The sequence below is a fragment of the Durio zibethinus genome, chromosome 9 (assembly GCF_047325235.1).
Source record: "Durio zibethinus cultivar Kanyao isolate XHJ-2024 chromosome 9, ASM4732523v1, whole genome shotgun sequence".
In the NCBI taxonomy this organism is placed as follows: Eukaryota; Viridiplantae; Streptophyta; class Magnoliopsida; order Malvales; family Malvaceae; genus Durio; species Durio zibethinus.
The window spans coordinates 21,744,350-21,756,131 of NC_143170.1; the positions used below are offsets into that span (position 1 = coordinate 21,744,350).

General features: G+C 34.2%; 1 protein-coding gene across 1 annotated transcript; it reads right to left on the bottom strand.

Moving 5' to 3' along the window:
* Window positions 1-568: 568 nt before the first annotated feature.
* LOC111311519 (uncharacterized) lies at window positions 569-7,232 on the bottom strand. Its single transcript, XM_022910961.2, has 7 exons — window positions 6,344-7,232; window positions 4,007-4,045; window positions 3,832-3,902; window positions 1,875-1,939; window positions 1,696-1,785; window positions 1,429-1,521; window positions 569-1,230 (listed from the first exon to the last, which is right to left on the bottom strand). The coding sequence occupies exons 1-7, from the start codon at window positions 6,925-6,927 to the stop codon at window positions 829-831; spliced, it is 1,344 nt and encodes a 447-aa protein (XP_022766696.2). The 5' UTR covers window positions 6,928-7,232; the 3' UTR covers window positions 569-828.
* Between the last annotated feature and the right edge of the window lie 4,550 nt (window positions 7,233-11,782).

Genomic DNA, 11,782 nt, shown 5'->3' on the forward strand with positions numbered 1-11,782 from the left:
AGGCAGTTTAAACCCGCTTATCTGGAAGGGGATCGTTCTGTAGATAAATGGAAACCCTTGGTAAAAACCATAAAAAGACTTTGAAAGAAGAAGATGATATTGTGATGGCCTGCTTAAAAAGACGAAGGGCTAGAAGATGTTGAGCTATCTCAAGAGAGTCGGAAGTTTTGATTCCTTTTATTTTCTGTACCCAAATTTTCGTACAAAGTTTATTGGTAAAGACAGGACTTGTGGCCTTAAAAACCGGATGACGATTCTCAAATTGCCTTAATTGGCATGTCCTGAGTCTAGTAAAATTTTGAACTTGTATTAGAGCCTAATGAGGTGATTCATGTCACTCACAATCACATCTGCATAGATGTATACATGACACTGAGTTTGCAAATTCTTGTCCTATTTTAGTAACGAGTGACGAAATAATGAATTTGAAAATTTTTTAAATAATTGTGGATCTAAAAATTGAACTAAAATGATTATGATACGAAAATAAAATATTATATAAAAGTTTTAGATTTTGGTACAATATACCGCGACTGTGAACAGATTGTAAAACAAAAATTATCAAAGGCAAAAATATAAATATTAGTATAGTCGGTAAACTTAATAAGCTTGTAGCTGTCAAGAAGGATCCTTGAGATTCATTACAACATTTTATCAATGTAAGAACAAAAAGTCAGGTTGAAACATTGAAATGCTGAATCTTATTTGGCGATGCAATTTGCTATCTTCTGCTTCACTGGAAACATTCTAGCAGCATTAATCACTTTAAGAGTTTCTTTCTTTTCTATTTTGTCCTTCGACGGTAGAAGAATTCAGTGTTCTCTCTTTTTATACTCTACAATTTAACCACTGGATTATGTCATCCATTATAGTTTCTCGTTCTGGTTCAAAGAGGAGATCATGTAACAGGCCTTCAAATAATTTGATCGTTTTGTCAGTTGAGGCAGCCTCTTCATACAGTTTCTCAGAAGCTTGAGGATCAGTTACAGTATCATCAGTGCCGTGCAGAACTAGGAAAGGAACTCTCAATCTGTTCATATTCTGCTGCAAGTAGGATGTAATCCTAAGAATTTCATAACCAGTTCTTACCCGGAGGGATCCAGTGTACACCAGTGGATCTGAATACTTTGCCACCAGAGCCTCTGGGTCCCTAGAAACTGGCATGCCCTTTTTATTCGCAACAGGGACTTGGTATCTTGGCAATAGAAATGAGATAACTGGGGCAAGTACCTGTCATAGGCAGATGAAACATGGAGATGAAGAATGACAAAAATGCATCGGCTTATTCACCATTTTAAACTCAAGCTGGTATTTCAGGTTTGGACAATTTTACACCATGTTCTTTGTTCTTTCAAACAAGAAAAGGAAAGAGAAATATTATCCCAGAAGTCAGTTAGAAAAGAAGATATGACTAAAGGACATTCTTACCACAAAAATTGGATGAGATGGCTGGACGCCTACAGCTGGTGAAGTCAGTATAATGCCTGCTACTTGGGCTTCAACCTTTGGATCAAGTACTGCCTATAATGCAAAATAAGTGAGTTTAGCAGGAACAAAATCAGAAGATGCAAGTGCAGATTGAGGAGACAAGTTATCAGCAAATAAACATGCAGATTGAAGAAACTGCAAAAGATCTGAAATTAATATATGATTTAAAATACCACTGGAGAACAATCATTCTTTATAAAACCTTACTTTAAGGACAATTGCACCACCTGTTGAATGACCGAAGCAAAAGCATGGAAGCCCAGCATTTTCAGCTAAAACTTTTCCAAGGAACATTTTCTGTAAAGTTGGGAAGATAAACAAAGACAGGTTAATTCGATCAAATATTTACTTTAAATATATTTTTGTAGCTGAACCTTAAAACATACCATATCAGTAACAGCATCATCAAGAGAATGAACATATGCATGTAGCCCATCACTTCCACCATGTCCTACAGGATATGAGGAGCAAATAAACTTAAGAATGAAAAAAATAAATAAGTGAAGGTGACCAGAAACTATAACCTACTGAGTTACACGAGAAACTACTAAGGAATGCTGTCAGAGATCAAAAATAGAAGTGACTGTCAACAATGAACCAGAAAAATATAAAAGCCTATAAACAACTGCCAGTTAAAAAAGAAAGTTGCAAGCAAATATGCATGACAGGAGGTAAATGAGGTTAGGAAAGCATTTTTCCAACTACAAATACCAAGCATGCTTCCAAATAGTGCAGAGTAGAGGGGGGGAACCCCAATCTTAGTTGAGTTATCACAGACATTGTTTCAGAGATTGATTATTTGAGGCATATGCTAGCATGCTGCAAGTTGCAAGATGCAAGATGCAACTTTGGTGCAAGACAGTGTTTCTCCCTTTGACATTTTCTACCAAGGAAACTTTCATGAATGGTGGAAAATTCATCTAAACCAAAATCTGAGAAGCCAAAATGAGGAGAATATCATCAAAAACCATACTTCCTGTTTCTACTGGTCATATAAAACAGGAAGACAGTTTTTTCAGGTCTTGCTTACTATAAACACTAAAAAATAAGCTTACTTATTATGATGAGCTTCAAATGTTACTTTTTGGCACCAATGGTCTTCCCAATAGAAATACACAAGCTCTGCAACATCCAAATATAGTTGCATTGTTGAAGAAAGGTGTCTCTAGACTATGAACAACAACAAATAGAAGATAATCTGTGAAGAATTATCTGAAAAAATGAAGACAAGACCAAACTGACTATGCAGAAAGTTCTTTTAGAACTGATTTTACACCAGCATGGAAAACTATGGGGTAAACAAAACAAACAGAAGCAACAAAAATGCCTTCGAAAAAAACAGCATTCTTTTACCCTTTGTGCATTCTCTTCTGTCACAAATACTATGCAGTCTTTTTTCTCCATCCCTAGTTCACAGTCAGATTGATTGTACAAGTGATATGCAAGTAACACTTGTAGAAACATGATGCTCTAAGCGAGAAACTTATGCCTGTCCGTGAATGTAAAAAGAATGTACTTGAATGTTTGTAAAAAAAAAAAAAAAATGGACAACCAATCCTATCTCTTAGAACTAATATAGGACCTTAAATAGTCCTTTGTTTCTTAACATATTGATTGGAGCCAGACATTTTGATTATTGTGAAACCACCTACAAAATACATTCAATAAACAAGACCAATCTATAATTCCATGATGTTGAAGCTGAAAATACATTTCCACCACAAATCTAATCAACGGGCAGCTGTATTTTTGCTACTCAAAAACTTCACAAAAAATGTTGAAATTGTCAAAAGAAGATGAAGGTTTTTCTTTATTTAATTTGTCATTGTGTCCGTGATGTCTGACAAATGGGTAGGACTCTATTCTGCAGTTTTAACTTTTCCTATTCTGGTTCTAATTCCTTTTTAAATATGATATTTTTCCATTGATGTGAAATAATATTTGACAGCGAGAATGAACAGACACATGGATATGACTAGGGTTGAAAAAGCAATAGAAAGAATATTTTAAGGATTTTGAGAAAACAAGAACAATATGCCCCTTAGGCAACATTTCATCACTTGTGATAACAACGAACAGAAATCACTATCAAAACACATATAAATGTACTAAGTAAGAGGGATCCTGAAGAATGCAACTGGAGAAGTAGAATGGAAGACATTCTTTGTGGTAAGAATTAGTTTATTAGAAATGTGTCGACCATACGATATGGCATCTGATTTTCATTCTAGTCACTTATATGAAATAGTCACTCAAATGACACACAACATGAATAACAAAAGACAGACTTTTGGGTCAAGCAGAATGTGATTTTAATAGTAAGCATACAAAACTTAAACTTACCAATCCAATCCATTCCATAGACCTTGAATCCATTAGCATTAAGCCGCTTTGCAAAATCACTGTATCTGCCACTGTTGTGAAAAAAAAAAAGTAAACTTCTTAGGCAAAAGATACGAAAAGCTATGAAATCAATTAAATATGACCTCCAAAATAGCATTAGGTCCAAATAACAAACCTGTGCTCATTCAAGCCATGCAAAAGAACAACTATTCCCCTGGAAAAGACATGGAAATAACATCACTATCAAAGTGAATAAAGTAGGAATTTTGAACTTTACAAGAAAATCAAACCAAAATTTAATAGTAAAAAAAATGTAATCAGTAATTAAATGATTGGGGAAAACAGAGAAATCAAAAGGAGTTGGTAGATATTGTACAAGACTATAGTTTGAAGCTAGTTAAAAAATAGTTTATTTAATTGATAGAACATAGCTAAAATGGAATTTCTAATAACGCTTTTTAAACTTTCAGTATGTAAAATACAAAAGTAAAAAAATGATTATAGAGGAAATAACACAAGTAAATTCTTATCCCACTAGGCTTCACTATAACAAATGTGCCCAATATGGCTAATATTTTCCAGTTTCCCTTACAATTCCCATGAAGCATATTGCAGCAAGTCGCTTGAAAGAGGAAAATGGAAAAAAAATTATTCAGTTTTGGGTTTCTGATAAGAACATGAGACAGCCAAGATAAGTGGTATGTAGTTTAAGCATAATGCTGTGATACAACTTTACTTGCCAGTTTAATTTTAGAGGCCTGAGGTAGCCACTATATTGCTGAAATAGCAACATAGAATTATCAAGCGAAAAAGGTTATGTGGTATGGAATCAGTCCTTTATAATGGTCCTGGCAAACTTAAACTCAGAACTTCATCTAGGAAGACACTCCTTTGGCTCAAATTATTTTAAATTAGATCGAATCATTTAACTAAACTAACTCCATCATTGTTATCAAAACCCACCTTAACCATCAAATTTCAATAAGGTAATCTGACAAAGACTTTAATACCATAATCTAAAATGTGTTAGCCTCCAGCGAGGTAAATATTTAATTTAATACTACAGAAAAATTCACTTACAGCAAAGAATGAATTGAAACTTCCACTCACAGATGATATTCTTCTTTCAGTCCAATCAAAGATCATTTTTTTTTTTTATTTTTACATTTTTAGTAAAATTTCTTTTCACATTTTCATTTGCTTATTTCAGTTTCCACTGGCATCATAGTCTGCAGCAGACTTCAAAAAGTTCTGGCTCAAATTTACTAATTTTCAGGCAATTATCAAGAACATCAATTCCTAAATTTAAACTATGCATTAGCAAGACGATTTTACACACTGAGCACTAGTGATAAAAGCATTTTGTTTGAACAGTTTTTCATTTTGAAAATTCAATTCAATTGGAAAATATGCCAACTGATGAGTTTCTAAGGATCTGAAAAGGGACTGCCAAAACATTTGACAAATACATGATAGACTATGCCAGAAAATATCGGACATATTCTCTCCTTTGCAAGTGACATTCCACCAACATTCACAGCGCAATGCAGATAAGAGAAGTTATGGGACCAGAAGCAGAACATAGAGAGACTCAGGGCAGGAATAATCAAGAAAAAAAAAACATATAGGTTGCCTTTTTACTTGGGTACAGCAATCCTTGGGGCACGGTCCTGCTGCAGGGAATTACAAGGGCGGAAATGGGGACAAGACATTATTTCTTTTTGTCCATACATCATACATAGTTTTAACCACTAGCTGACAGTGATGATATGGATGTCTTCGAGAATATGCCATCTAAATATTCATTGTCACTGGAAACTCAGCCATTTATGCAGAGGCTTCTGCCAACATACCAAGTGAGGACATTTCACCACAGTTTTCAGATATGTACCTAGTAAATTAATCGTTGCATTTTAATTATTTCAACGTCAAGATGATTCAAAGATGCAAAAGAAGCAGAATTCCATTCAACAACTTCTTGACAACATTGCTATATTACAGATAATAGAGACATTTTCTACAGATGTGGGAGTGAGGTGAATCGAAGGATACATAGAAACTAACATAATTTAATCTTTTTTCTAGATTAAACAAAACAAAAAAAAAAAAAGGTACAGTAATCCATAAGTTCCATTCCTTAAAGCTGAAATTTTGTTTAAGGGAGCTGAATGAACAGGTGTGATGATTCTTTAAAAAAGCAATGCTTCTATTCTCTAGAATGTCAGAATAATTAATCCAATCTTGAAGTGTAGAAGAAAATAACTCCGACCTAAATTAAGCTATGGAAAAGACCAAAAAAAAAAAAAAAAATCTCCATTCTCCATCTCAAAAATCCCATTTCATGAGCTATCTTCTAAGAAATGAAATTAAATCACAAACATCCACTTAAACAAAAGGGACCAAATACTAGTATTATTAATAAGCCACATTTATTAAATGCGAAAACAAAAACAAATAATAATAGCAAATTCTTAAACCAAAAAAAACAATGAAAATTTAATCTAAAACTGACCTGACTTTGACAGAAATCGGAGTCCAAGACTGAGTGAATAACGTGTCAACTCTTGCACTAGAAAACAGCGAAAACTTTCTCACCGTAGCGTCATCATCGTCCTGCACCACCCTCCGAATCGCCAGTGACCGCCTCGCTGCTGCCTCCTGGTCCAGAGCCAACGTCACACTTCTCCACGGCACCACCGCCGCCGGCACCCTCACCGCAGGCGCCGCCGACCCTTTCCTCCCGCTCTCCTTTTTCTCATCCACGGAAGTGTTCGCGGATGCGCGTTTTTGTCCCCGGAATGGCAACAGCAGCAACAAAAGGACGGCGTTTAGCAGCACCAACAGGCTCCTCAAAGCACGTAAGGAGAAGAGGGCGTTTATGCGACCACTTGCACCAGAGGTTAAGGGCTCCACCGCCATTCTGTTAGCAGTGGAAAAGATTAAGGGACTGAAATCCTTGAATCGGCTTTTTGGTTTGCAATGGTATTGGTTATAAACGTTAGATTTCACATGAAATTGGGAATGTTTATTAAATGGAAATTTTTGAAATTTGGTTTCTCTGGGTATTATAATCGTTCTAGTTGGTGAACAGATCATAAACGGAGACAACAGAAAAACAAAAAGAAAATCGTTAAATAATCTGTCTTTTATTTTTCCTATATTTAGCTGTCTTTGGTTCTACCATTTTTAGAGCAGAAACCATCTAAAAAATCATAATCCAGTAAAGGATAAGAATTTCTGGCAAAGGAAAGGGAAGAAGAAGAAGAACTGAAGAAGCAAAAATCAAATTTAGTTTGTTTGCTGTTTGCTTTACTACTTACAAAAAAATATGAAAAAAAAAAAGTGTTTTGAAACGTCAGGCTCAGCCTCAGCCATTTAATCATTTAACAAAAAAAAAACCTGCGTTAAAGTTTTTAAGTTGACGGTTACAAATTAGAGGTGGATAGTAACAGAAAAGAAAAGTTTAATTTTGGAAAAAAATATTAGCCATGATTCATATGACACGTGTCGAAGGTAATGAAAAGCACATGCCGGTTGTGCAGCGAGCAGGAGGAAAAAGTCTACCGAACAGTAAGACCGCAAGATAGTGAATCTGTGGCATCTGCAATTGCTGACAGGCGTACGTGAAAAAATAGACAACGGAATCGTACCTTACGGCGGAATGCAATGTTATTTTTTTAAAAATAAATTTACTTCATCACATTCATAAACTTAAGTGCATCAGTAGCTACAATTAATTGTAGAAAATCACCACAATTCTTAACCGAGTACATTATTTCATCAATGTATAATCCATGCTTAGGCAACTTATGAGCTTTTGAATTTGAGTGTTTGATGCATGACTTGAATTTTACAAATTTAATTCTAGCCTTTTCTATAATTAGACTAATAGGAAACATATCTTAATTTCTTGTCTGCAGCTTTTTTATGATTGTTAAATCATCTCCTTCTAACAAAATTTCATTAAAACCCATCTTCTTGGCAAACTCCAATGCTTGGACAACTGCAAGGGCTTTAGCAGTATAATAATTTTTTTATCCGGGGCAAGTTATCACTGTGAGCTCGCATAATTATGCCTTCTTCATCCCTTATTATCACGCTTAACCCTCTTTTCTTCATCACTTTATTGATTGTTCCATCAAAGTTCATCTTATATGAACCCCTGTCAGGAGGTTTCCATCGCTTACCACATTCTACATTCAAGATAGAATTTTGTTGCTGAGCTTTGTTAAACTACATGTAATTCTTATCAAAAATAGCTGATGCTTTTGGTTCCCTCCTCTGTTCCCCATGACACTCATTGTTCCTGTCATTCCATAGTGTCCATATACCTATCATAAACAACTATAGTTGTTTTTTAGTGAATTTTTTTGTTATTTTAGAGAACTAGTGTAGGGGCTCCATTTGCCGTTCATTGTCTTCTTCCATTGGTAGTTAAGGTGTTGTCATATTTCTCTCGCCCAACAGCACTCTTTCACCGTGTGAATCACCATTTTGTCACTTTTCTCGCATCTCTTGCACATTGTTGACACTGGAATTTGTCTCCTTGCCAAGTTTGCCGATTCCTTGTTTTTCACATTAAAATTTTTATCTTCATTGGTAATTGAACTGACCATATCCTTTTCCAAACTTCTCAACCTCTTCTAACATCCTAATTTACTCCCTACCTCAAAACTAGTCTCTTGTGATGTCCAGCAAAGCATCCTATATTCACTCCTCACCATATATATGCCTTTATTACCAAAATGCCAAACTAGGTTATCAGGCAGATCAAGCTTGCTTAACGATAAGGCACAGATTACTTTTATTTCATCTTGTGTAAACATGCCTTGTATAACAGTCCACTTCTAGCTGTGTATTTGCTCATCAATTAAGTCAAACACCAACCCATTCTGATCATAGTTTCCCCTTGATATTTGAGGTCTGGATGATTTAGTGAAAGGAAGCCATTTGTCCTTCCTTATTCAACTAGATTTTCCATTACCTAAACGCCATTTCATCCCTTGATGCAACACTACTTTTATTGCCCATATGCTCTTTTATATTAAGGAGGGGTATGCTCCAAGATCATATTCAAGGAACTAGCCATGCGGGAAATATTTAGCTTTTAAAACCTTGTGTACCAGCGTGCCCGGATTTGTGGGAATCCTCCACCCTTGTTTAGCTAGCATAGCTTTATTAAAATTTCGCATTTCTTGAAAGCCCATGCCTCCATCTTTTTCAAGACAACACATTTTCTTCCAACTTTGCCAATGTCTGCGCTTATTCTCCTTATCATGCCTCAATCAATAGTTGCTAAACAAGCTATTCATTTCTTTACATAAAGACTTTGGTAGGAGAAAATAACTCATGGCATATGTGGGAATAGATTGTAGAATGGACTTTATGAACACTTCTTTCCCACCGTGTGATAACATTCTTTAACAACTCCCATTCATTCTAGCATTCGGTCCTTCAAGAATCTGAACGCCTTTCTTTTATCTCTTCCAACCATTAAAGGTAGGCCTAGGTACCTTGCCAAATTTTCGGTTTCTTAGATTCCAAACATATATATATTTTTTTATTGCTTCCCTTTATTCTTCTCCCGTGTTACCACTAAAGAATAATGTCGATTTATCAAAATTAATCTTTTGGCTTGAACTTTTTTCATATCATTTTAGCACATGCTTCAAGTGCTTCACCTTTTCGCTTTTGCTTTTATTGGCCATAGAAAAAAAAGACTATAATTAGCAAAAAATAGGTGATTAACTTGAGGACCATTACGGGCTAGCCTGCACTCCATGTAACAACTTCTATATTTTCCTTTCATTTAACAATTGCTGAAAGACTTTCAATACAAATTAGAAACAAATAGGGTGATAGAGGATCTTCTTGACGAAGTCTTCTTTCTTTATAAAACTCGTTAGTAATACCACGATTTACAACAGAGAGTGGGAACAGAAGTGGCACATTTCATATGCCTTGCTTGTATCTAGTTTTAAGGTAGAAAAAATATATATCCTTTTCCCCTTATATTATTATAATCCTAAACTAGTATAATTAAATAAAGGTAACATGTTTATTTATATATTATAATAGTGTATCAATATTAAACCATTTTTCTCTTTTACGTTGTTAGGATTTAAAATTCGTCTTTTGAATAGATCAAATTTCTCTTCTCATAATAATCTACGTTATTTTTCATGAAAAATCAAAGGAAATAAAAAGTTTTCTTTTGGATACATGATACTATTGTTTTTGTTTACCAAAAAAATAATTTTTTTTCAATGTTCGCCTTTCAAATGGATTAAAGTTAAGCACTCATAACAATCTAAGTTTCTTTACAAAGAATCAAGTAAAATAGAAAGTTTTCATTGGGATACACAATATTATTGCTTTTGTTCACCAAAAATAACATTTCTCTCTTTTATTTTGTTGAAATTTAAAATTCGTCTTCAAATGGATCAAAGTTTGTCCCTCATAATAATCAAAGTCCTTTTTGCGATTAACCAAGCAAAATAAAAGTTCTCTTTTGAATACACAATATTACTTAGAATAATTATAATAATAGTTACATAAATTTAATTCAATTAATTAATAATTGATTGCACTAAAATTTTGGTGATTTATTATACCTTTTAGGGTGTTTTATGGTGAATATTTGCTTGATCCTTAAAAAAAATGGCAAAAATACTCTTAATTACTTAAATATTCAATGTGTAGGTAAAGATATAGAAAAAGAGGAAAAACGTATTTTTTGGACATTTTGGATGCATTTTTGTGCAAAAGGCCATAATTGGCCAAACCTAGTGTCAACATTGCTTAATTGCCACACTTGGGAGATTTTTCCTACCTTTCATTTATTACTCCCTTTGCTTATTTGAGCTTCAATTGAACTTCAATTCAAGTTTCATTTTTCATAGTTTCCTTGTTTAAATATTATTTTTTGGCTCATTAAACCTTTTTCACCTGTGTAATAAAGTTGTATGAGTTGAACACAACGCATTAGGTGCGGTTCTGGAGCTTCCATTAGAGTTGAAAATTTCTAGATTTTTACAATGCTAAATTGGCAATTAAATGGGTTTCAATTGATTGGAAATTGGAGATCAAATGAAGGATGTTTGGATTCTAAAATTGAAGATAAGGAAGTACTTCTAGCCATTGGATGCAACGTGGTGTGATCAAGTGGAAATGGCGACACTCCTTGGATTTAAATAGAATACCAATAACTTGCAGTTGATTTAGTGTTTTGGAGGCTTCTTATCGGTTATAATTCTGACTTTTTAAAGCATAATGAATCAAAGGAAGAGAGCTTAAAGAGAAGTGAAATGAAGAGAAGCAAACTAAGAAGCTTATGAAGCAAGCTTTCATGACATGAAAATATCTAGCACATGTGACATCCTAGCTGGTATTTTTCTGTAATTTGATTGATTGGAACACATTATCCTCGGCTTACAAATAAGAGTAGTGGCTGGCCAACGAGGAAGAGTTAGATTAGAGTAGATTTTAAGATTTGCATTTCTTGCATTTACTTTTCTTGTACATTTAATCTCAAATAATTTCCTTCTTGTTCTTTCAAAGGGCTATTTGTGAGAAAATTCCTTTAATCTTTCAACGAAATTTACTTTTCTTTGCTTTTGATACACTTTAAGATTCAAGTAATGAAATTTACTTTTCTTTAAGTTTTCTTGCACATTGACAAGTTTTTCCTTTACTTTCTAAAAGTTATTTGGCTATTTTCAGCACTGCACTACCTTCAGTTTCCATACTAGGTCTCTATGATTTCTTACGAACATTGATCCAAACTTTTTTTATAAACCTTCAATTCATAGTACTTCAAATTTGGAAACTTTCATTTGCAAATTCATTCTACAAATGTTTCTAAAAATCTTGAAAGTTTCAGCTGGAGATCTAGTAACAGAGATGGCAGCAATTGGTGGCAGCACTTATGGAGTCTTCTCTCATTGCTTGG

What these genes read in the sequence shown, in the direction of transcription:
- LOC111311519 (XM_022910961.2), bottom strand. Translation starts at nt 6,927, where the DNA reads ATGATCTGTTCACCAACTAGAACGATTATAATACCCAGAGAAACCAAA. An exon ending in ATGATGCTGTTACTGATATG is followed by an intron (nt 1,786 to 1,874) that starts GTATGTTTTAAG and finishes CCAACTTTACAG; the next exon opens with AAAATGTTCCTTGGAAAAGT. An exon ending in CATCTCATCCAATTTTTGTG is followed by an intron (nt 1,231 to 1,428) that starts GTAAGAATGTCC and finishes TGCCTATGACAG; the next exon opens with GTACTTGCCCCAGTTATCTC.